Raw genomic sequence first — 26,522 nt, forward strand, 5'->3', positions numbered from 1 at the left:
AAAGACTCTTGGCTGGCTACAAAAAGCTTTTACAGGCTGTGAAACTTGCCAAAGAGGGTTCTGCTAGATACTAACCATGCAGGGTGCCCAAACTTGGATCTGCCTCTTTTTCTTTTTTGTTAATTTTAAAATGTAAAAGATGAAAATATATATATTTTTTTTTGCCTAAAATACAAAAGAAATGTGTAATCTTTAACTGTATGCCTTTTACAGATCATTTCATCTTCAACTTGCTTAACTGATCACAATAACAGTAATTTTTACCAGTGGTACCCAAACTTTTACATGCCACTGTATACAGTGTATATATATATCTAATATATAAAGTTGAGTGTATGTATTTGTGTATGTATGTATGTCCGTTAAAGAAATCCGCACCGTCGCATTTACAATCACGAAATTTTGCACAGACACTCCATGGGACTCAGGGAACGTCAGACTATGTTTAGGCGGGAAAATTTAACCCAGTGCTTTACAGTTACTCTCCAAAAATCCTGCCTCCATTAAACTGAATGGAGGTGGGAGCTACTGGCTATTAATAGCAACTGTCAGTGGTTGCTATAGGAACAAAATAAACTGTTAGTATAAGAAGCTTATGTATGAGGTAATATGATGTCGGTGGGGAGACTGATAGAAAGAGACATAAAGAGACAGAGAGATAGAGACAGCCCTTGAAAGAGACAGCCCTGGAAAGAGACATATGGGCAAAGATATAGACCTGGAAAGAGACAGACGGGCAAAGAGACAGACGGGCAAAGAGACAGACGGGCAAAGAGACAGACGGGCAAAGAGACAGACGGGCAAAGAGACAGACGGGCAAAGAGACAGACGGGCAAAGAGTCAGACGGGCAAAGAGTCAGACGGGCAAAGAGTCAGACGGGCAAAGAGACAGACGGGCAAAGAGACAGACGGGCAAAGAGACAGACAGGGAAAAAGACAGACAGGGAAAGAGAGAGACAGAAAGACACACACAGAGACAGACAGAGATAGAGAGAGACAGACAGATACAGATATGGAGACAGATAGACTGATACAAATATAGACAGAGAGATAGAAACAGACAGACATAGACACAGACAGACAAGGAAAGAGACAGACAGAGAGACAGACAGAGAAAGACACACAGACAGAGACAACGCCTGGGTACTACAGCTAATATATATATATATATATATATATATATATATATATATATATATATATATATATATATATATATATATATATATATATATATACAGATATATACACACAGTACAGACCAAAAGTTTGCACACACCTTCTCATTCAAAGAGTTTTCTTTACTTTCATGACTCTGAAAATAGGATCTTCAAAGTAGTCGCCTTTTGCTTTGATTACTGCTTTGCACACTCTTGGCATTCTTTTGATTAGCTTCAAGAGGTAGTCACCCGAAATGGTTTTCCAACAGTCTTGAAGGAGTTCCTAGAGATGCTTAGCACTTGTTGGCCCTTTTGCCTTCACTCTGTGGTCCAGCTCACCCCACACCATCTCAATTGGGTTCAGGCCTGGTGACTGTGGAGGCCAGGTCATCTGGGTAGCACCCCATCACTCTCCTACTTAGTCTTATAGCCCTTATACAGACTGGAGGTGTGTTTGGAGTCATTGTCCTGTTGAAAAATAAATGATGGTCCAACTAAACGCAAACTGGATAGAATAACATGCCGCTGAAAGATGCTGTGGTAGCCATGCTGGTTCAGTATGCTTTCTATTTTGAATAAATCCCCAACTGTGTCACCAGCAAACCAACCCCTCACCATCACACCTCCTCCTCCATGCTTCACGGTGGGAACCAGGCATGTAGATTCCATCCGTTCACCACAAGACATGGTGGATAGATCCAAAGATCTCAACTTTGGACTCCTCAGACCAAAGCACAGATTTCCACTGGTCTAATGTCCATTCCTTGTGTTCTTTAGCCCAAACAAGTCTCTTCTGCTTGTTGATTGTCCTTAGCAGTGGTTTCCTAGCAGCTATTTTACCATGAAGGCCTGCTGCACAAAGTCTCCTTTTAACAGTTGTTCTAGAGATGTGTCTGCTGCTAGAACTCTGTGTGGCATTGACCTGGTCTCTAATCTGAGCTGCTGTTAATCTGCGATTTCTGAGGCTGGTGACTCAGATAAACTTATCCTCCGCAGCAGAGGTGACTCTTGGTCTTCCTTTCCTGTGGCAGTCCTCATGTGAGCCGGTTTCTTTGTAGCATTTGATGGTTTTTGCCACTGCATTTGGGGACACAGTCAAAGTTTTACCAATTTTTCAGACTGACTGATTTTCATTTCTTAAAGTAATGATGGCCACTCGTTTTTCTTTACTTAGCTGCTTTTTTCTTGCCATAATACTAATTCTAATAGGCTATTCAGTAGGATTATCAGCTGTGTATCCACAGACTTCTGCACTACATAACTGATGGTCCCAACCCCATTTATAAGGCAAGAAATCCCACTTATTAAACCTGACAGGGAACAAGGGCACACCTGTGAAGTGAAAACTATTTCCGGTGACTACCTCTTGAAGCTCATCAAGAGAATGCCAAGAGTGTGCAAAGCAGTAATCAAAGCAAAAGGTGGCTACTTTGTAGAACCTAGAATATAAGACATATTTTCAGTTGTTTCACACTCTTCTTGTTAAGTATCGTATTTTTCGGACTATAAGACGCACCGGACCATAAGACGCACCCTGGTTTTATAGAAGGAAAATAGGAAAATAAAATTTTAAGCAAAAAATGTGGTCATGACACACTTATGGGACGAGGATCTGCTGCTGACACACTATTATGGGGGTAATGTCCCCAAATTCTCTAGTAAGGTACCCCATCCTGGTAATGATTCTCCTGCCTTGTATATAATCCCCATCCTTATATTTATTTTTATATATATATATATATATATATATATATATATATATATATATATATATATGTGTGTGTATGTATGTATGTGTGTGTGTGTGTGTGTGTGTCCCTCATCCTGCTATATGTGTCTCATCCTGCTATAGGTCTCTCATCCTGCTATAGGTCACCCATCATCCTGCTATATGTCCCCCATCATCCTGCTATATGTCCCCCATCATCCTGCTATATGTCCCCCATCATCCTGCTATATGTCCCCCATCATCCTGCTCATATGTGCCCCATCATCCTGCTCATATGTGCCCCATCATCCTGCTCATATGTGCCCCATTATCCTGCTCATATGTGCCCCATTATCCTGCTCATATTTGCCTCATCATCCTGCTCACATGTGCCCCATCATCCTGCTCACATGTGCCCCATCATCCTGCTCATATTTGCCCCATCATCCTGCTCACATGTGCCCCATCATCCTGCTCATATTTGCCCCATCATCCTGCTCACATGTGCCCCATCATCCTGCTCACATGTGCCCCATCATCCTGCTCACATGTGCCCCATCATCCTGCTCACATGTGCCCCATCATCCTGCTCATATTTGCCACATCATCCTGCTCACATGTGCCCCATCATCCTGCTCACATGTGCCCCATCATCCTGCTCACATGTGCCCCATCATCCTGCTCATATTTGCCCCATCATCCTGCTCATATTTGCCCCATCATCCTGCTCATATTTGCCCCATCATCCTGCTCATATTTGCCCCATCATCCTGCTCATATTTGCCCTTTCATCCTGCTCATATTTGCCCCATCATCCTGCTCATATTTGCCCCATCATCCTGCTCATATTTGCCCCATCATCCTGCTCATATGTGCCCCATCATCCTGCGGAACACACATAAAAAAAATAAAATAAACATTTATATTCACCTTTCCTCGCTCCACGCAGCGTCGCTCCTCCTCCGTCTGTGCCGGCAGCGCTGTGTGGAGCCGGCCACGCTCCCTGCTGCACCGCGATCTCCTTCTGTCTGTGCCGGCGATGCTGTGTGGACACGTGCGCACAACGATGACGTCATCGCTGTGAGCCCCGTTAGTCTCTACACAGCGCGGCCGGCAATCAGGAGGACATCGCGGTGCTGCGGGGAACGGTGAGTAATGTGCACTGATTCACTGCACCCCGCGCTGATGATGATGCGCGGGGAGCAGTGAATACAGCCGCACATGATCACTCCTGGCTGTAGTTGCCAGGGGTGATCACGGCTGGCTGTTTACTTCGCGCGCGTCCCCGCTCATCACCCCGCCCACCTGTCAGCGCTGAGAGATGGGCGGGAGGATGGGCGTGCATATGTAATGAGCGGGCCCATGTGGTCACGGCAGGCGCTGCTGCTGCCTGTTGGTGCCCCGATGACCCGCTCCACCGCAGCAACCTCATTCCCCGCAGCCATGCCCTACATTCAGACCATTAGACGCACCCCCCACTTTCCCCCAACATTTGGGGGAAAAAAAGTGCGTCTTATGGTCCGAAAAATACGGTATTTCATTCCACATGTGTTAATTCATAGTTTTGATGCCTTCAATGTGAATATACAGCTTTCAGAGTCATGAAAATAAAGAAAACTCTTTGAATGAGAAGGTGTGCCCAAACGTTTGGTCTGTACTAATATATATATATATATATATATACAGTAATGGCCAGAATGCAATTCTGTCACATAATACTCAGTTTCTTCTTGAAAATGATTGCAATCACAAATTCTTTGGTATTATTATCTTCATTTAATTTTGTCTTAAATGAAAAAAAAAATTGTCATAAAGCCAAATTGGATATAATTCCACACCAAACATCCAAACATAAAAAGGGGGTGGACAAAAGTATTTGCACTGTTTGAAAAATCATGTGGTGCTTCTCTAATTTGGGTAATTAACAGTACCTGTAACTTACCTGTGGCACCTAACAAGTATTGGCAATAACTAAATCACACTTGCAGCCAGTTGACATGGATTAAAGTTGACTCAACCTCTGTCCTGTGTCCTTGTGTGTACCACATTGAGCATGGAGAAAAGAAAGAAGACCAAAGAACTGTCTGAGGACTTGAGAATCCAAATTGTGAGGAAGCATGAGCAATCTCAAGGCTACAAGTCCATCTCCAAAGACCTGAAAGTTCCTATGTCTATGCTGCACAGTGTCATCAAGAAGCTTAAAGCCCATGGCACTGTGGCTAACCTCCCTAGATGTGGAAGAAAAAGAGAAATTGATGGGAGATTTCAACGCAAGATTGTGCAGATGGTGGATAAAGAACCTCGACTAACATCCAAACAAGTTCAAGCTGTCCTGCAGTCCGAGGGTACAACAGTGTAAACCCGTACTATCCGTCGGCGTCTGAATGAAAAGGGACTGTATGGTAGGATACCCAGGAAGACCCCACTTCTTACCCAGATACATAAAAAAGCCAGGCTGGAGTTTGCCAAAACTTACCTGAGACAGCCTAAAACGGTTTGGAAGAATGTTCTCTGGTCAGATGAGACAAAAGTAGAGCTTTTTGGGAAAAGCCATCAACATAGAGTTTACAGGAAAAAAAAAAGAGGCATTCAAAGAAAAGAACACGGTCCCTACAGTCAAAAATGGCGGAGGTTCCCTGATGTTTTGGGGTTGCTTTGCTGCCTCTGGCACTGGACTGCTTGACCGTGTGCATGGCATTATGAAGTCTGAAGACTACCAACAAATTTTGCAGCATAATGTAGGGCCCAGTGTGAGAAAGCTGGGTCTTCCTAAAAGGTCATGGGTCTTCCAGCAGGACAATGACCCAAACACACACTTCAAAAAGCACTAGAAAATGGTTTGATAGAAAGCACTGGAGACTACTAAAGTGGCCAGCAATTAGTCCAGACCTGAATCCCATAGAACACCTGTGGAGAGATCTCAAAATGGCAGTTTGGAGAAAGCACCCTTCAAATCTCAGGGACCTGGAGCAGTTTGCCAAAGAAGAATAGTCTAAAATTCCAGCAGAGCATTGTAAGAAACTCATTGATGGTTACTGAAAGCGTTTGTTCGCAGTTATTTTGGCTAAAGGTTGTGCAACCAAGTATTAGGGGTACTTTGCACACTACGACATTGCAAGCCAATGCTTGCGATGCCGAGCGCGATAGTCCCCGCCCCCGTCGCAGCTGCAATCTCTTGTGATAGCTGCCATAGAGAACATTATCGCTACGGCAGCTTCACATGGACCTACCTGCTCTGGCCGGCGATCCGCCTCCTTCCTAAGGGGGCGGGTCGTGCGGTGTCACAGCGACGTCACACGGCAGGCGGCCAATAGAAGCGGTGGGGCGGAGATGAGCGGGACGTAAACATCCCGCCCACCTCCTTCCTTCCGCATAGCCGCCGTGAGGCGCAGGATGCAGGTAGGAGATGTTCCTCGCTCCTGCGGCTTCACACACAGTGATGTGTGCTGCCGCAGGAACGAGGAACAACATCGTAACATCGGTCCTTCCAAAATTATGGAAATGACCGACGCTACACCGATGATAAGATTTCGACGCTTTTGCACTCGTTAATCGTATCAAAAATGATTTACACACTCTGATATTGACAGCGACGCCGGATGTGCGTCATTTTCGATTTGACCCCACCGACATCGCAGATGTCGTAGTGTGCAAAGTACCCCTTAGGCTGAGGGTGCCAATACTTTCGTCTGGCCCATTTTTGGAGTTTTGTGTGAAATGATCAATGATTTGATTTTTGTTTCAGTCTCTTTTGTGTTTTTTCATTGCAAGCAAAATAAATGAAGATAATAATACCAAAGAATTTGTAATTGCAATCATTTTCAAGAAGAAACTGAGTATTATCTGACAGAGTTGCAGGGGTGCCAATACTTTTGGCCAGCACTATAAAGATATTGCAGTTAAATATTGCACCGCCACCATCACTGCCAATATTGGCGGGCACGTGCGCATTGCTAGTGTGACGTTGTCGTCAATAAAATGGCAGTGAAATCGGAGAAGTGCATTGCATGATCTCCAGTGCCATTTTATTGAAGACACTGTGAAGACAAATATGAGCAGTGGTGGTGCATGAGCAGATTTTTTTTTTTCCATCAGCGCATGTGCTGCCGGCGCCGCTCATACGCCTTTCCACAGAATCCTCAGTAATATGGCGCCCGAGACTGCAGTACACATATGCGCCAATTCCAATGCCATTTTATTAACGACAATGTCACACCAGCAATGCACAAGTGCTGCCAACATAGGCAATGGCGGTGTAAAATTTAAATATAGAAAGGGAAGGCAAGCCAGGAAGAGGAATCAGTCCAAAGGACTTGAATGTATGGCATTGCCTGTATATTATATGTGAAAATCCTGCTTATTGGTTCCCATTAAAGAGGTTGTCCAGCTAAAACAATTTACCAGCTATCCAGATAGTTGATAATTTGCTGATCCATGGATGTCCCACCACTGGAATCTACACCAATTAGTAGAATTGCAAACTTTTATCCCGTTACAAAATGGCATGTCAGGTTGGACACCCAATTGTCCCTCCATTCACTCTCTGGGACTGCTGAGCGCTGCACCTGGCTTTTTCCAGTGGGCTCATGGAGAATGAATGGTGCAGCAGTTAAAGGGGTTGTCCGACATAACAAAAATGTTTGAGTTTAAGCTAATCTGTGCTGTATTGTCATATTAATCACCCCTACATTGTTATTTTTTGTTTTCTAACTTTTGTTCCTCTTGAATTCACCCTTTATTCTCTGCAGCTTCTTGTTTACATTCAGCTCCAGCAAACTGACCACTTCCTGTGCAAAACCTCCCAGTTAGGGTGTCACCACCCAGCCTCAGTGTCCAGCCCCACCCCAGTGTCCAGACCCACCCTCTGCCCACCCCCTGCACACACATTCCCTGTCAGTATATTCTGCCCCAGCACCTGACCTGTTATAACTACAGGGCAGGACACTACACGGCAGGACACTACAGGGCAGGACACTACAGGGCAGCACACTACAGGGCAGCACACTACAGGACACTACAGGGCAGGACACTACAGGGCAGGACACTGCAGGGCAGGACACTGCAGGGCAGCACACTACAGGACACTACAGGGCAGGACACTACAGGGCAGGACACTGCAGGGCAGGACACTGCAGGGCAGCACACTACAGAACAGGACACTACAGGGCAGCATACTACAGGGCAGCACATTACAGGACACTACAGGGCAGCACACTTCAGGACAGCACACTACACGGCAGGACACTACAGGACACTACAGGGCAGCACACTACAGGGCAGCACACTACAGGCCAGCACACTACAGGCCAGCACACTACAGGGCAGGACACTACAGGGCAGGACACTACAGGGCAGCACACTACACAGCAGCGCACTACAGGGCAGCACACTACAGGGCAGGACACTACAGGGCAGGACACTACACAGCAGGGCACTACAGGGCAGGACACTACAGGGCAGGACACTACAGGGCAGCACACTACAGGGCAGCACACTACACAGCAGCGCATTACAGGGCAGCACACTACAGGGCAGGACACTACACAGCAGGGCACTACAGGGCAGCGCACTACACTACAGCATTGCAAATAACAGCCCCACATCAGGCTCTGCACCCCACACCACATCAGGCTTTGCACCGCATACACACACATTGGGCTGTGCACCGCATACACACACACACACACACACACACACACCACCGGGAGTACATACTCACCCTTCCTCGGTCCCCGCCGCTCCTGCACGTTCGCGCGCTGTCTGTGCTCTGGACATATCAGCACAGTAGTGACGTCCCCACTGTGCTGAAGAGAGCACAGACAGCGGGGCAGTGATGAGAAGCAGCGCAACGCTCCTTCTCATCAGCGCTTTCAAATATACCGGCATCGGTGATCTGTGATGCCGGTACATTTGAATGTGTGATCCTGAGCAGGGGGCCCGGTGCTGGCGCTGACACCACGGCAGCTGCCGCCAGGCCCCGCCCCAAGGTCACGGACCCCACAGCAGTGCAGGGGGAGGTTACTGGAGAGTAAAAGAGGTGCGGGGGAATGTGTGGGAGGGTGCAGGGACGGGGGCGGTGACTCCTCGCACTGTACAGCCCAGCAGGGAGGCGATATGCTGTTTCCACATTTGCATGTCAACATGGCCCTGCCCATGTTGACATGAAATGACCGGAAGCAGCAAAATCGCGGCAGGAGCGGTCACATGACCGCTCTGAGCCGGGGGACAGGGGCTGACAGCAGGGCAGGTAAGTGGTCTCTATCTACTTACCTGCCCCAATGTAGCCCAATAGGGAAATAATAAAAAAAAAGCAAATTAAGCTGGATAACCCCTTTAAGCATGAGCACTGTCACTCCATTGTAACATGGATAAAAGATCCCTATACTGCAGATCTGTGCATGTACAAAGGGTCAGACCACCATCAATCCACAAGTTATCACCTATCCCATGGATAGGTAATATTTAGTTTGCATCATACAAACCCTTTAAAGTCTGAATCAGTTTTCACAAAGGTGATGATTATTTACATTATACTGTATATTAACGAGCAGCAGAAATGTGGGTAAACTGCACTATTCAACAACCAGTAAGCCAGAAGAAGCGTGTGTCTACACAACACAGCTGTCACTAGAGATGCTGTTAAAAGAAAAAAAAAGTTTTGGTAACGTGTTACCCAGTTGAAAAATGATTGATTGCTCTCAGTGAGAGAAACAAAATTATAATCTTGTAGTTCTGATTTAATAGCTAACTAAAATAAAAAGATGTTACAAAGCAAGCTTTCGGGACTTCTCAGGTCTCTTCATCAGGCTTGGTATGACCAAATATTTTGTCATACCATGCCTGATGAAGAGACCTAAGGAGTCTCGAAAGCTTGCTTTGTAACATCTTTTTATTTTAGTTAGCTATTAAATCAGAACTACAAGATTATAATAATTTTGTTTCTCTCACTGAGAGCAATCAATCATTAGAGATGCTGTCTCACACCCCCTGTCCTATCTCCATTGTAATTCTATGTAGAAAATAAGCTTGAAGTATGACAATGTACTCGAGTGCATACAAATCATAGTGAAGAGGGGGTTAATGCCGCGCATCAGCCAAAATGAAGATGTAGCACGTTGATGTTATAAACGTATTCTTTTATTCCATCGGTCTACGCGTTTCGAGGATATACCTCTTCTTCAGGACCAGTGCATCAACATAGTAACACTGCACTGGTCCTGAAGAAGAGGTATATCCTCGAAACGCGTAGACCGATGGAATAAAAGAATACGTTTATAACATCAACGTGCTACATCTTCATTTTGGCTGATGCGCGGCATTAACCCCCTCTTCACTCTGATTTGTATGCACATCCACGTGGGGCTGCAGCAGACGCCATCATCCTATGCTCTATCAGTGGTTGTGACTATCACAACCTTTTCAGGTGAGTGTATTTTTCCTGATCTACCTCACTGATCTGTTGGTATTACACTATCAGCGCTCTTTATTTTTCAGTTTAATGTACTCGAGTGACGCTGTTTCTCTATCTCTTGACACACGCTGCAGAAAAAACTCCACTCACATGTGGGATACCCTTACACAATGCTTACATGACATGTTTTTGTAATGTTTCTGCTGCATTTTTATGCCTTTTTTTTTTTAAATTCTCAAATATTTACATTAAACGACAACGATCAAAAATTGGCAAGGTGATTGAGAATAGCTTGTTGAAGACAAGTACCATTAAATTCCATATGATTGTTCCTTTAAAAAGAATCCTATGTAAAATACCTTCATACAGTGTATATAGAAAAATACACCTTTATTATGTGTTTCAAGCCTGTGTAAAAACTAAAATAATGCGCAGAAGAGAAAAACAATGTCATGTCCTTTGTTGCATTTTGTTGCTGGTTCCACACGCTTTCCTATCAGCGTTGTATGACTAAGTAAGCAAATATTGTTTGACTTGGCACAACGGCTGATACAAATGAAAGACTGGAAACAGACTTGTGTTTTACAAGACATGTTATGGTCTGCGAAATGTAGATAAAATCCTACACAAACTGTTTGGGATACCTTGGTAAGTCAAACAAACAGGACTGCAGCCATATATCATACAGATTGGGACTGTTTTCACAAGGATTTCAACATAGCTTTAGAATGACATAGGGAAATATAGACTAAAATGACGAAAACATAAATGCAGCATGCAAAGAATAAACATATACAACACCCTGCTGTAACCAACTTCTAATATAATCTACGAGTACAATAGTTGGCTCCTATTGTATGCTAATATTAGAATATGAGGGAGACTTTAGTAAAAAAAATGGTTTTACAGTAACAATACAATGAAAAGTAATATTAATTACCGTATTTTTCGCTTTATAAGACGCACCTGATTATAAGACGCACCTTCAAATTTGGTGAAGGAAAAGATAATTTTTTTTTTTAATGTTAAATGGGGTCCATCTTATAATGCCAGTGTCCGTCTAACAAATCATATAGGGTATATGTCCCTCATAGCTCCCCATCCTAAAATTAGCCCCCCTAAATCTGGAAATGGCCCCCTTATATTGAATATAGCCCCCTTGTGCTGGGACATGTCCCCCTGTGCTGCCCATGGCCCCTATAGATGGCACACCTCCCCTGTGTTAGATATGGCCCCCATGTGTGCTGCCCATGGCCACTATAGATGGCACATCTCCCCTGTGTTAGATATGCCCCCCATGCTGCTGCCCATAATAAAATAAAACACTTTCCTTACCTTCTCAGCGCTGTAATCCCTGTGTCTCCCTCCTCGCAGTAGAGCTCCTCCTCCACTTCCTGGTTCTTGCTGCCGGTCATGTGATCGGCACGAAAGAGTGATGTCAGCTCTGCGTGCCTTATCACAGACAGCAGCAGCAGGAGACCGGGAGATCAGCGCTGGAGGTAAGTAAAGCTTTTTTTATTTTACTATGGGCAGCAGCACGGGGGCCATATCTAACACAGGGGGATCATGTGCGATCAAAGGGAGCACAGGCAGATATAATATGCCCCGCTGCCCCAGCCCCTCAGAATGATGTGGTTTCAGCACCACACTGATGGACAGCGGCTGTGCATATTATATGAGCGGGAGCAGGAGATCTAACGCTGCCGCCCGCAGCTGTCACCTGCCCCCAGCACCGCTCCAGAGCGGACCCTGCAGTATATATATATATATATATATGTACACCCCAACCCCCGTATATTCGGTTTATAAGACGCACCCCCTACTTTCCCCCAAAATTTGGGGGAACAAAAGTGCGTCTTATAAAGTGAAAAATACGGTAATAGTTTGATTATTAGATTCAATGTAAGGGGCATCTATTGACCGTGTTATATCTTTACTTCTCAGATATTTCACAATGAGCTGGTAGAAAAGAAACACATAAAAGTTGTGGAATACAATACTTTGCCTAATGCACCGACTTCTTAAACAGGGTATCCAATCTTTCAAAAAGGCAGCTTGTAAAAAATGTCATCAGTTCTCCCACCCATCCGATCCAACCCACAAGCTACAGTTGCCCCCCAGACTTTCCTGACAAGCAGCAGTGTTTCGGCACATGACCGTGGAGACTGATGATTGCTTGCAGAGGTCACATGCCAGCTGAACACAAAGAAACTATGGGACCACCAAAGCTTCTGCTCTGGATTTAAGAACTCCACTAAAATAAAACATTGTACAATATGTTTTTTATTTTGGCAAATTTGAAGAGACGTAAGTTTTTTCAGACTTCTATTGTTACGTTGGTGTTGCATAAGAGAGCTAATTCTGTGGACTGAATCATATTTTTAAATAAACTATTTGGGGCAGATGTAAATTATTGATTTACTTGTTTTTTTTTTCCCAATCAGAGATATGAAAAAAAAAACCTATTTTTGTCAATTTTCTTTCTGGGTTTGTTTTGTTTTTTTTTACATCATTCATTTTGTTTCTTAAATAACATGTAACATATATAGGTTATTCCAATGGAAGCAATACCAAGCATAAGTATTCTGCATTAATACTTTTAAAAAATAAAACTACTTTTTAATTTGAAATATATTTTCTTTCTTTTTTTTTTTAATAAACCCTAAAAAACACATCTCTCTCCAATAATTCAAATTGATGCTTTGGTATCAAGGAGATTACGGGGTTAACTGGATTCGGAGTTATCTTTGATCTCAGCTATTACAGCGTGACCCTGAGTGTTAGTCAATACCCCACTCATGTGGCGATCTCACGACCATTGGTGCCTCTATGTCGGAAATGTATGTCTTGGTAACTTTAGAATAAAGACAAAAAGACTGACTGCATTCACCAAACTGAGGTGTGAACATGTGCATAACTGAACATGACATGACATAAAATACAAAAAAAGACAGTTTGCACTCTGATAATGCTAAAGTATGGAAACCATGAATGTGTGAACATGGACCTGCATTACTGCTATGGAAATATAAGAAAAATGAGATATTTAGCATATATAAATGGCCATTTGTATATCTGCCCGGTTGCCACTTCACGGCATTTCTCGTAACTGGGTACCTACACTATGCTGAAGCCTCTCTCTGAAGTGGCAACTGGGCAGATATACAAATGGCCATTTATATATGCTAAGTATCTCATTTTTCTTAGATTTTCCTTAGCAGTAATGCAGGTCCATGTTCACACATTCATGGTTTCCATACTTTAGCATTATCAGAGTGCAAACTGTCTTTTTTTGTATTTGGTAACTTTAGAAGGCCCGATCATCTGGATTCATGCTGCCCAAAACCACGAGAGTATAAAATGGATCCCAATGGCACAATTGCAGCCAGGGATGTTTTATTCCGAAACACTGCAGCATTTCAGAGTAAATTTAGTTTGAAAAAGCATCCTGCGACTATGTGACCTAGGCCTCCTTCACATGTCCGTGTTGCCAGTACGTGTAGTATCAGTGTGGTAATTGTTACATTTCCATGATGTGGCCACTTTAACATGCTCAAAATTGTAAAAAGTCCTGTTTAAAGAGCTTACGCATGAAGTGATAATCATCCAATTATCGTAATCACTCCATCATGTGCAAACTTATTGGCAAACAATCAATGTCTTCATACTAATTGTCGAGTGCATCTTTTATAGTAACTAATGAGTGAGTACAAAAGTGCTCTGTACTTGAATTGAGCATGTATGACGCTCAGAAATGCTCGACTCAAGGACCGAGCACAATAGGAGTCAATGGGTGACTCGAGCACATTTTTCCTGAATCCCCATTCCATTACCTACTCTCACACATCTACTGGCCACCACAGTACCCATCATCCACGTTCAGCAGACATCACCTGCCATTCAGTCTTCCCAGCCACCACAGTCCTTGTCATCCAGATGTAGCTGGCATAACCTGGCAACTTTCGTTTTGTGTGTGCTGTCCAAATGTACCCCCACCCCCCACAAAAGTAACTGTGCTGTTAGTTCAGTTCGAGTCCTCATTCCGGAAAAGAGAGAAATTTATTTTCCATAACCAGACTCAGGGCAGGAAACACAACGGGGCGATGAGCATTTAGCTCGACTTTAGTACTTGGCTTTAATACTTGATCAAGCAACGACTACTTTGAGCACCTCGATGCTTGATTGAGCACCAAGCAGTGCCGGGCATGCTCGCTCATCACTAATAGTAACATAAAAATCATTGCTGGTCTGCAGTACAGCTACCCATGTAAACATGGAATATGTTGCTAAAGAATTAAAGGGTTTCCTATGGACAATTGCTCAGATAATATTTTGTACTAAACTCTGAATTATAGCAACATAATTGACTTCAAATATAATCAGTGGGCTCTCATTTATGGGAAATTCAGGAACCCTGGGAGTGGGGTGATAGGAAAATGTGACTTGTCAATTACCAAAATAAATTAGGCTTTCATCTTCTTGTTGTTTATAGTGAATAATGCCATTAAGCAAATAAAATATTTAAAAACAATGACATTTAAAATTAAAATGTTATTTTGCAAATTTATTTACGGTTACTAAAATGAAAAATCGCATTAAAACGTTGTAAAAACATGAACAATCCAATAACATACCGTGATTTCCTGTTCATATGTCCATACTCCACATGCCAACTCAACGCAAAAAATAACTAGCAAGCTCCCAAAATACTGCAAGAAAAAGAGTGCACAAAAGTCAAATTAGGACTTCTGGAGAAATCTCCCATATTAATATGTAAAAAAAAATTGTTTAAAAGAACTGAGAGTCCTCAGTGGTTGATACCTTTTAATGGCTAACTGAAAAGATGGTAATATTATATTATATTAATAGTATATTAATATGTAATGACTTATTTAGCAAACAAGGGGAGAACATACAAACTCCGAGCCAATATTTATTGGTGGGATTTGATCCCAGGAACCCTGCACTGCAAAGTAACAGTGAGAACCGCTGAGCAAACATACTCCTCTAATAGAAAATCAAAGTGTGTGCAATATACAGTACATTTATATGTGACTTGTGGGGCATGAACCTGTCTTGATCTTATGCTGCTTATTATGGCTGTTGGCTTATTATAGTTAAAGGGGTATTCCCATCTCCTAGATCCTATGCTAAATGTAGTATAGTTCTTCTGATACAGCCATGTCTCTTACCTCATGTGCAGGGCATTACAGGACCTTAGGAATCCATGGCTATTACCACACATATAGTGACACTTAGTTAGTGGTCATAATGATGGACACCTAAGGTCCTGTAATGCCCTGCAACATAGTGAATCAGGAAAACTATACTACATTTCTAATTGGAGGTGTTTGCTAATATTATTATTAGTACACCTTCTACATATTGGGAAAGGATCCTAGAGATGGGAATAACCTTAAGTCCCATTCAGATGAGGTGACAATGGGAGTAAGGGTTCATTAGAACTGTGCCTCAGTGCGTTCATCACATAAAAAGGAGAGATTTCTATCCACTGGAATTTAACAATTGGCCAATTAATTCATTTTTCCAATTAATTGATTGCATGCAATAACAGCAATCATCTAGAAAACAATGAGGACCTCTAAAACAACATACAGTAAAAAACTCAGTAAATTTATATAATACAATGAAGATTTAGTAATATAAAACTGGAAAATATTTAAAAATTAGGTTAGTGGTTTAAACAGTTCCCATACAACAACTATCATTTCGTTCTGGTTGACATTATACATGGCAGAAATCACAACAGGTTTTTGTAAAGCTAGAAACTGCTAAATAATGAGTTTTCCTCTATCAACACCATTTACAAATATTATACCGGCCTCTGTCACAGAACATTCTCATCCACAGCTGTATTTACAATTCTGCAGGCGAGGAAGCTCACATCAGCATTCATTGCTGGTTCCTTACACAGATTGCCAGAGATTTGCATTGTAGGATAGGGCATCCTTATTACATCGGGCACTATGCAGTAATCTGATGTACCAACAACTAATGGCCCCACTGCACTGTAATGCCGGCCTCAGCATTCGGAATGACATTTTGGATATCAGACGTCTTCAAAATGAAGAATCATTCCATGCACATTTTATAACAACTGCAAAATGACAAGCAAAGGTGAAATGCTAATTAAAGGTTGTCCACAATTGGAAAACTACTTCTTAATAGCTAAATTGACAATATTAATTAAAAAAAAACAAAAAAAAAAAAACCTTTGCTCACCTTCCAGACTGGTACTGTTCAACCAATTTCGACATTTTGAGTTTTTGGCTCCAGAGGCCACTGATCGGCTGATGGGAGACAAAGTGCCCAATTGCATGAAAGGTGCTGGCGGTCCAGAAGGTAAATATAGTTTTTGTTTTTTATATAATGGAAAATTTAGCTATTAAGAAGAGGTTTCCAGTGGTGGACAACTCACCTAAAAGGGAATACATTCTTGTGACCCATCTTTGAAACAGTAAAGCCACTAAGGTGATCCATGGAGCTTTCAACAGGGTGTTAGCAGCTAAAACCACTGTTTTACAGGATTTCCACAGTTATTACTTAAAGGTTTGTAGCCCCAATTCATCATTTTCTTATTTTTATGTTTACAATTTTTTTGTTTTGTGGTATTTATTGTTGTTTTGTGGCAAAATATTCAAAATGGAACATGTGGGGTGATGAATAGTGATGGGCGATCCCAGACCGTAAAAGTTCGGATCTGCTCAGGATACCTGTTACCCACACACCGATCCCAGGCCTCGAGTTCTCATGGAACTCCGAGTAACTATCCGGATCCAGCCACTCGGGCAATTAAAAAAAAAAAAACAGGAAAATGAAAGTAAATAGGAATAAAGCAGGAACTTACCAAGTCGCTGTAATGCTGCTTCTGGGGCTGCTTATTACCCTCATACATATTCAATGCTTCCCCTGCCAACCAGCTGCCCTGGCGTATGTGATTGATTGCAGTCAGACTACACCCTCACCCTATGTGAAAGCATGTATGTTTTTTTTGGTTGCCGCCTGTTAACACTAATTGAAGCTGCTTGTCAGTTTTCTGATATAGTTGTCGTACATTTTTTCTGACAACCACTCTCCCCTATAACTAGGGTGTGTCCACCATATTATTGAGCCAGGAACCTATCTGTGCAGACACACAGATTTTTAATCACACATAATCTGTGCAGACACACAGATTTTTAATCACACATAGAGGCATTTAAGGTAAGGTTTCCAACGTAATGAGATCACATTGTCGAGGTTATCGGGTTCACATGGATTGGCCAATCTCTTTGCAAATATTTCTAAAGCAGTAATGCAATCCCTATGTCCTTTAACTCATATTCACATTAGCTATATATTCAACCCTTTTTTTCTAGTATTCTTACAGCAGTAATGCAATGCCAAAGTATCCTTATACAGTATTAATGAGTGCCCCTGGATACAGTAAACTTAGTACTGTGGCAAAGTCAGTCACTGCCTGAAGCCCACAGCATGTGAAAATGTTCTGTACCCGCGTGCTTTGACTTCAGTATGCATGTAGCAGAGCTGGAATCGTTGTGGGACCTCATGTGGATAACGTCGGAACTGTGTGTTTGGGGTTAATAAATTGGGGAAAGAGGGGTTTTTTTGCATCTTATTTCAAATAAAGGATTTTTTCGGTGTTTGTGTTTATTTCTTTTAACTTACAGATTAGTAATGGGAGGGGTCTCATAGATACCTTCCCATTACTAATCTAGGGCTTAGTGAGCTGTTATTAATCCATTAGCCCGATTCTAATGAATGTGACAATGCTGGGAAGCAGGAGGCTGCTATTTTTAAGCTGGGGAGGCCCAATAACCATGGGTCTTCCCAGTCTGAGAATTCCAGCTCCCAGCTAAATAATTTGAAAAAAGGTGCATGCTTTGTCTGTGCTTGGTATCATAATATGGAGGGACCCTACACCAATTTATTTATTTATTTTTACACCAATAGAGATGCACACACACCAGCTCTGATTGGATGCAGTCAGATACACTGTCACAAAGGGTGTGAGTGTATCGAACTGCAACCAAACAAAACAATGCGTTTTTTTTGCATTTCCTTCTGCTTTTTTTAGTGCAGTTTTGCTATAAAGTCAATGAGGATCCTGAAGTGTAGTGCACACATTGACTGTTTTCCTTGCAGATTTAGTGCAAAAAATGATCTACAGGATGTCACTTCTGTCAGCATTTTTTGCCTCCGTTTTTTACCTTTGAAAGCAATGAAAAAAACACAAGTAAAAACAGGGAAAAAATACATACAAAACACATGGAAACACATGAAAAACCTGGCAAAAATGCATCAAAAATACTCGTTTTTGAGTTGCGCTTTTCCTGTCAAGACATGCAGAAATGGTGTAGAAATTTCTGCAACCAAATACTCAACGTGCGAACATAGCCTTATGAAGTAACTTTTAGTAGTGTTACTTTATACAAGTTTACAATGTGTTGCACAGCAATGTAATAAAATACGAGTAAGAATAAAAAAAAAAATTGTGTGGCCAATTTTAGCATCTTGCAAATCTGAAATTAAATAAGCAAACTGCAAGTTAGAGAGTGAGAGATAAATTCCAGCCTGAGCTGTGTTCAGACTAGGGACATCACAGATGCCCATATAATTTATAGCGGTCAGTTGTTTATTACTTTACCAACAGGACAGGATATAAAACAAGTAAAATCCAAAGTAAATTCCAGAAATCTGGATAAAGCAACTGTGTGGTCCTCAGTGATAAATAACAAATTTACAGCTTGCTCTGCTAGAAGTTGGATAGACTGACTGAAATGCTGGAACTCACTATCTGAGTAGTATAATGGCTGCCAGATTTCTTTTAGCACAACTTTATATAATGCCTTTGCATGGTGATAACACAGCATCATACTGCTAAAATAATTCCATTCTAGAATAATCGATTAAAGTATTCTTTACAACCAGGTATGAACTAGATAACTCAGCCCTGAAAGAAGGGCAAAAAGTCTCAAAGATTTATCTAGTCGGATAAAAGTAGCATAAATATAAACATAAAACTGTATAGCTCAATTTAAGGTGAGGTTTAAGGCACATAAAGGCTGCGTAAACCGAGCTAGCCTAATGACCTTCCATTCTACCTTTCTTCATATACTGTACATTAAGTACAAGTTTTATTATTCCTTCTTCTCTTATATTAAACCCACTTTTCATAACACTTCGAATCTGTCATCTGAAAAATTATGAAATAAATTCCTAGAAAATGGAAATTATAGAATGCACGTTATTTCTTACACTTTTTTTTCTACAATTTCTATTTTAGTATCGCTTACAGTATTTCCTAGAGTACTTTGCTATAATCATACGTTAAACACCTTCTTTGCTATAATTATCATACATTATACACTTTCTTTCTCACAATAAGTTTGCTATTACTTCTGTTGAAAATGAGTAAAACCTTTAATTAGAGTTGGTTCAAATCATTTTGTAGGATCAGGGGCCACATCAGTAATATGTCGCTGATGGATGGGAGTGCTGAGAACCGCCTCTTACCCTATATCATCCTCGACTCTTCTTTAGCCAGCGTAGAGCGACATCATATGGACTTCACAACACAACGATGATGACACTCTAGGCTGGCTAATCAATAAAGGAGCTAGCCATCAGGTAAGAGGTGTTTCACAGGCTCCCGTCCATTCACAGATTACTGAAGTGGTTGCTGAATCGAGTTCTTAAAATCAATTTGCACCAACTCAAACACGTTTGGGTGTAGAAATGTAGTTTCCCAATTACCTTACATTTTCTATTAAAAAAAGATAAAGAAACAGGAAAAGGGGAAAAAAAATCTCACGAATATACTCGATGGATCCCCAAGTGCACGGATGAGTGTCTGGCATCCATGTAGAAACACAAATATATAAAAAATCTAGCACTATGTTCTTCCATAAAAAAGGAACTTTATTCAGAATTCATTAAAAAAACTCATTTAAAACATCATGCTCTCAGGCCAACATAGCCCGCCTTATGCGTTTCGGGACACATCCTTGCTCATAGACATACAAACATGTAGAGAACACACTCTATATGGCGAATTAATTCCTATTAACACTAAAAGTCCCAGAGAGGGGTCATTTAACATTTCTACCTTTGGAACCCCGAGACGGGTCGAATGACCTGAAGGATTTTAGCTAACATCCTATAATCACCGTCTTTTGATCTGTAATTAAGGCCATTACTGTCGCACCACAGGAGGTTGTTGTTTTCCATTGAGTTTAGCCATTTAGTTTCTAGTTAGTTAGGTCAGGTTGGACTGAGGGTAATTTGGGACTTCAGGGGGAGCTCGAAATTTCTGGGACTTCTAGTGTTAACACGTGAACAAAATAATCACTAAATTAGTTAACTTACCCCCACATAAGACATGGAAAAACCTCCTTATATGTTAAAGAAAAGCTAGCAATATAAAGGTAACTAAGAATACACATTAAGGCATACATATTAGAATGAAGATAAAATCTTTACATTTGAGCTGAACATGTAGATTCGATCTAATAAATTCAACAGATTAACATGATGAACATAATCCCAAATCACATATTTTCAATGATTGTTTCACATTAATTTTGATGTTATCGTTATTATAAAATGTATCATTTGTTTGCCTATGAGTAAGGACATGTTCCAAAACGCATAAGACATGGCTATGTTGGCCTGAGAACATGATGGGTATTTTTATATGGTTTCTTACAGATTCTGAATAAAGTTCCTTTTTATGGAACAACATATAGTGCTACATTTATCATCTACTTACATTTTCTGTAATACTATATATCCTACAATAACCAGTGAAGTCATAGGTCCATAATAAAAATAATAGCTTTATTTTACACTTAACAAATAGATGGCAATAGTATACATAGAATAATATAAAATCGGTAAAGACTCAGGTGGACAAACAATGGATCCCAACTCACATAAAAAGTTAGGAGGGGTGTTATTTAGAAAGGGCTATGCAAAGTCACAATAAATTATTATATGGACATATGTAGCCTAAACAGTGGTATATTTTGTTTGAGTAGTGACCGGCTATGAAAATGTCCTTGCAATAAAAAAGTTTGTGTAAATAAACCCAAATACCTACCCATTGCTCCTTCTCTGACCTCAGACCACCATATTTATTCGGTTTATATTGATTCTATTTTCTATGATACTGTTTGTTCCTAACATATCAATGTTGGATTGATATTAAATATTAAAACCTGTCTCAGAACTATAGCATGATCTTCCACTCCATAACATTGCTTTGTACTAAAAGTTATGAAGAGCATCATGCAATGTTTTTTTACATGTACATCCCAAGACAACACTACATGAAATATGTATCGCTTTCAAAAGAAAACTACACAGCAAGAAACAATCTATCAAGCTAGAGAATAACATCACAAAAGCCAGTGAGATAAAAAAGTAATGATGGTGACCTACTGAGCCAACCTCAATGCCAGTCCGTATATTTACAAGGAAATGTGCTGCAGGTTTGGTCAGATCAGGTACAAATGCTTTAGATGTAAGTGGTTAAAGAATTAGCTCTAACTAATGGAAGGTGAGCGGTTCTTCCATTCATCAATATTCACCATGAAATAGAATGCATCAAGTAAGAATGGAAAGATTCCTAATACTTTTTCTTTAGAAAGATTCTCTTCTCCTTGTCTTTGGATCTTCTCCCTCATCTGAAATATCAAAACTTGGCTGACCTCAATCTCTTCCAAACTCTACATACGGTAATCTCCCCATATAATGGCATATGAGAAAACTCCAAGCCCATGCAATTTACATACCCAAAAGAATACTGCAAGACTCTCCCTTACAACCAATTAGTAAGCATACTGGCATCCCTTCAAACTATCCTAAACTTATCTGGTAGGATTATTCCCCTTCAGGGTCCCAGTATAGTGGCTCAGTGGTTAGCACTGTTGCCTTGTAGCTGTGCTCCTGGGCACAAATCTCCAAAAGCTGTGTCAGATTAGACTTTCCTGTGCCCTGATATCCCAGTGCTCTACCGTTAAGGTAACATTGGCTACATCTGTATCTCCCAAAGATGCATTCTTTAATCCAACTTAAGGAAATTGTTTTAATTCCCACATTGCAGTTAAAAACAGAGAATTTTTATATTTACATTAAGTGTCCATATAATGGTTGTCAGGGCAAAGTCCCAACTATGACCAGACATCCAAACTAGGGACAGATCAATACTAGAGACAGGTAGGAATGATTCCAGTGTACTGCCTCTACCATCAAAGAAGCGTCACTTGCAGCTGCTCAGTGATATAAGACAGGACATTGCACGCTCACCTACAGTGTCTAAGCTTTCTCGTGGTACAGCGTATTGCACAAGGTATAACAAAATTACTGCTACAAGTGTTGAAATGTTTTATTTTCCGTATCCTATTATTTATAGTTAAAGTTATTGTTTTACAGGATTTTGCATATTTACCTGCGTCACACTTTTGAACTCCCCATTTATGCAACCCAATAGGGGTTAGCAAAGATACTTTATTAAGCTTATTTTGGACAACAAAACTAGGGGACGACAAGAGGTGGGGATAGAAGGAGAGCACTTCTTAACGAAGAATCGTACTGTATTCTTATGCTGGATACTTTTTCATGATTGATTCTATACATTATGGATAGAGCTGGGCAGACTCACAAAAAAACTGGACCCTGCTCTCTTTAAGAAAAATCTGGATACGGTCCGGAAACTGCCCCCATATTAGTCTATTAGGAGAAGACTCTGGATACTAAAAATGGTGCTAGAAGGTATAGATGAATAGGAGCACGTGCGGTGGACTTACCAAGGCACTGGCATAGCTGTACGCTGCTCCCAGGCCTCGCATTCACTGCTTGGGCCGCCGATTAGTCAGATGTGCAGTCAGACACTCCCCCACCCTGAGTGGCAGTGTGTCAACTGACTGCATCCAATCACAGGCGCCAGGACAACCAGTGGGTAGGGAAAGCAGTGTAATTAAAGGAGCCTATACACTCTAGCATCTACCATGAGCCTAGAATGTATGGCCTCATTCCAGGTTAGTGGGCGTGGTGATGTTTCCTCACATCCACCACAATCACGCAAAGGGGGGCTTCGCTCCCGCTGCACTCCTCCTGTCCCCCCCAGACCCCCGCTTCAATTATAAACAACTCCTTGCCCACATGGATTTACAAAAAGCATGTGTTTAAATGACATCATACCTGGAAGGAGCTCGTACACTCTAGCATCTACCATAAGTACCGAGGTATAAATATAAATAAATAAAACAATTGGGGCAGGGTATTCTGATACCTAGCACAGATAAAGCCAACGGCTACAGCCCCAGCCCTGTGCTTATCTTGGCTGTGTATCAAAAGAAGAGGAACTGCATGCGTTTTTTTTATTTCAATAAATAAGTAAATAATTGAAAAAAATGACATGCAGCCCCCCCCAATTTTCATACCCAGCCAAGATAAAGCCCCACAGCTGGGGCTGGTATTCTGAGGGTGGGCAGACCCAGCCTAAAAATATCAGCCTCCAGCTGCCCAGAATTGCCGCATCTATTAGATGCGACAAGCCCGACACTTTACCAGCTCCGCCCGATTGCCCTTGTGCAGTGGAAATCCAGGTAATGAGGGGTAATAACAGCCCACAGCTGCTACTAAACCCTAGATTAGTGATGGCAGCATCTATAACACCTGCACCACTAATCTGTAAGTGAAAATAAATAAATACAAACAAAGAAAAAGTCCTTTTTCCCCTTAGTGATGGAGCTAATTTTCACCTTAATGACCAGACCAAATTTTGCAATTCTGACCAGTGTCACTTTATGAGGTTATAACTCTGGAACGCTTCAATGGATCTCAGTGATTCTGAGATTGTTTTTTGTAACATATTTGACTTCATGTCAGTACTAAATTTTGGAGAATATTTTTTGCATTTCTTTGTTAAAAAAAATGGAAATTTGGCAAAAATTTTGAAAATTATGCAATTTTCAACTTTTGAATTTTTATACCGTTAAACCAGAGAGTTATGTCACATAAAATAGTTAATAAATAACATTTCCCACATGTCTACTTTACATCAGTGCAATTTTTTAAACAAAATTTTTTGGGATCAGGAAGTTATTAGTTAGTAAGGATTCAAAGTTCATCAGCAATTTCCCATTTTTTCAACAAAATTTACAAAATCTTTTTTTAGGGACCACATCACATTTGAAGTGACTTTGGGGGGCCTAGGTGACAGAAAATACCCAAAAGTGACCCCATTCTAAAAATAGCACCGCCCAAAGTACTCAAAACCACATCCGCGAAGTTTATTAACCCTTCAGGTGCTTCACAGGAACTAAAGCAATGTGGAATGAAAAAAAATATATATATTTTACCTAAAAAATGTTGCTCTCGCGCCAATTTCTTCACTTTTAGAAGAAGTAACAACACAACGGCAACCAAAATTTTTTCCACAGTTTCTCCTGAGCACGCTGATACCCCACATGTGGTCAGAAACCTCTGTTTGGACAAATGGGAGGACTCGGAACAGAAGGAGCAATATTTGAATTTTGGAAAGCAAATTTGGCTGAAATAGATGACGGGTACCATGTTTCATTTGCTGGTCCCCTAAGGTACCTAAACAGCAGAAACCCCCCATAAATGACCTCATTTTGGAAACTAGTCCCCTCAAGGAATTTATCTAGATGTTTGTTGAGAACTTTGAACCCCCGGGAGATTCACAGAATTTTATAATGTTGAGCCGTGAAAATAAAAAAAAAATATTTTACCACAAGATTGTTACTTCAACCAAGTAGCTTTTTTTTCCACAAGGGTATCAGGAAAATGTGCACCCTAAAATGTATTGAACAATTTCTCCTGAGTTCGCCGATACCTCATATGTGGTGGAAATCAACTGTTTAGGTGCACGGTGGGGCTCGGAAGGGAAAGAGCGCCATTTGACTGCAAAATTGACTGGAATCATTAGCGTACACCATGTTGAATTTGGAGAGCCCCTGCAGTGCCTAAACAGTGGAGCTCCCCCACAAGAGACCCATTCTGGAAACTAGACCTCTCAAGGATTTTATCCAGTGGTATAGTGAGCAGTATGAACCCATAGTTACTGCACAGAATTTGATAACCTTAGGTCATCATATTGAACATTTTTATTTTTTTCACAAAAATGTTGCTTTAGCACCAAATGTCTCACTTTTCAAGAGAAAACACCAAAAAATGGACTCCAGTTTGTTATCCAATTTCTTTTGAGTGCAGGGATACATCACATGTGGCCAAAAAACTCTGTTTGGACAAACGGTAGGGCTTGGAATGGAAGGAGCACCATTTGAATTTTGGAAAAGCTGAAATAAATTGCGGGAACCATGTCACACTTGCAGGGCCCCTGGGGTACATATACAGTAGAAACCCACCACTAGTGACCCCAATTTGGAAACTAGACCCCTCAAGTATTTTATTCAGGGGTATAGTGAGGATTTTGAAACCCCTGGGGCATCACAAAAATGTTGCTCTAGCAGCAAATTTCTCACTTTTAGGCTATGTGCCTACGATCCGGCGACACCGAGTCTGTGGAGATGTGTGTTGTCCACGAGAGAACAAAGCTGCTCGTGACCATGATCCAAGTTTGTGCTGCTGCTGACTTTAGCTCTATTCTCTCCGCAGAGAACTCTCGTCTCCGCAGCATAAATTGACATGCTGCAGCGCCAGATGTCAGTTTATGCTGTGGAGAAAATAAGTACCGTGGACAGGAGATTTCTATAAATCCTTCCACTGCGCTTCTACTGTACAATGCAGCATTATGGACGCAGCGAAAACACAGCGTCCAAAACGCTTGAATCCCTTATCGCGGGCACACAGCCTAAAAAGCTAGGAAGGATGGAAGGATAGATAGACAGATGTCAAGCACATATATAATGTCCCACCCCCCTACATATTCTAAGCTGGCACCCTTTAGTGACTTTCATGTGGCACTAAAGGGTGCCTAGCCTTGTATTTAGCAAATAAAAAATTAATTTAAAAAAAAAAAAAAAGACGACGTGGGGTCCCTCCATTTTTGATAGCCAGCTAGGATAAACCACAGCTGTCCGCTTTACCTTGGTTGGGGATCCAATTTGGAGGGCACCCCAGGCTCTTTTTTATAATTATTTATAAATAATTAAAAAAAAAAAAAATGGGGTCCACCCAAATTGGTTCCCCAGCCAAAGTTAAGCGGACAGCTGTGGTCTGATAGTTATTGGCC

The 26,522-nt window shown here is 41.4% G+C and overlaps 1 protein-coding gene across 3 annotated transcripts in view; it reads right to left on the reverse strand.

Annotated features, from left to right (window-relative positions):
• The window catches only part of TSPAN12 (tetraspanin 12), a 281,046-nt gene that overhangs the window by 82,127 nt on the left and 172,397 nt on the right, over positions 1-26,522 (reverse strand). For 2 of the 3 annotated variants that reach the window (XM_075342523.1, XM_075342522.1), the window contains one exon: positions 14,914-14,988. The exons of the other annotated variant lie outside the window; for it this stretch is intronic. In XM_075342523.1, coding sequence (XP_075198638.1) covers positions 14,914-14,988 — 75 coding nt within the window. The remainder of the gene's footprint in view (positions 1-14,913; positions 14,989-26,522) is intronic. 3 annotated transcript variants of the gene reach the window in all.

This window comes from Anomaloglossus baeobatrachus, chromosome 4 (genome assembly GCF_048569485.1).
Source record: "Anomaloglossus baeobatrachus isolate aAnoBae1 chromosome 4, aAnoBae1.hap1, whole genome shotgun sequence".
NCBI lineage: Eukaryota > Metazoa > Chordata > Amphibia > Anura > Aromobatidae > Anomaloglossus > Anomaloglossus baeobatrachus.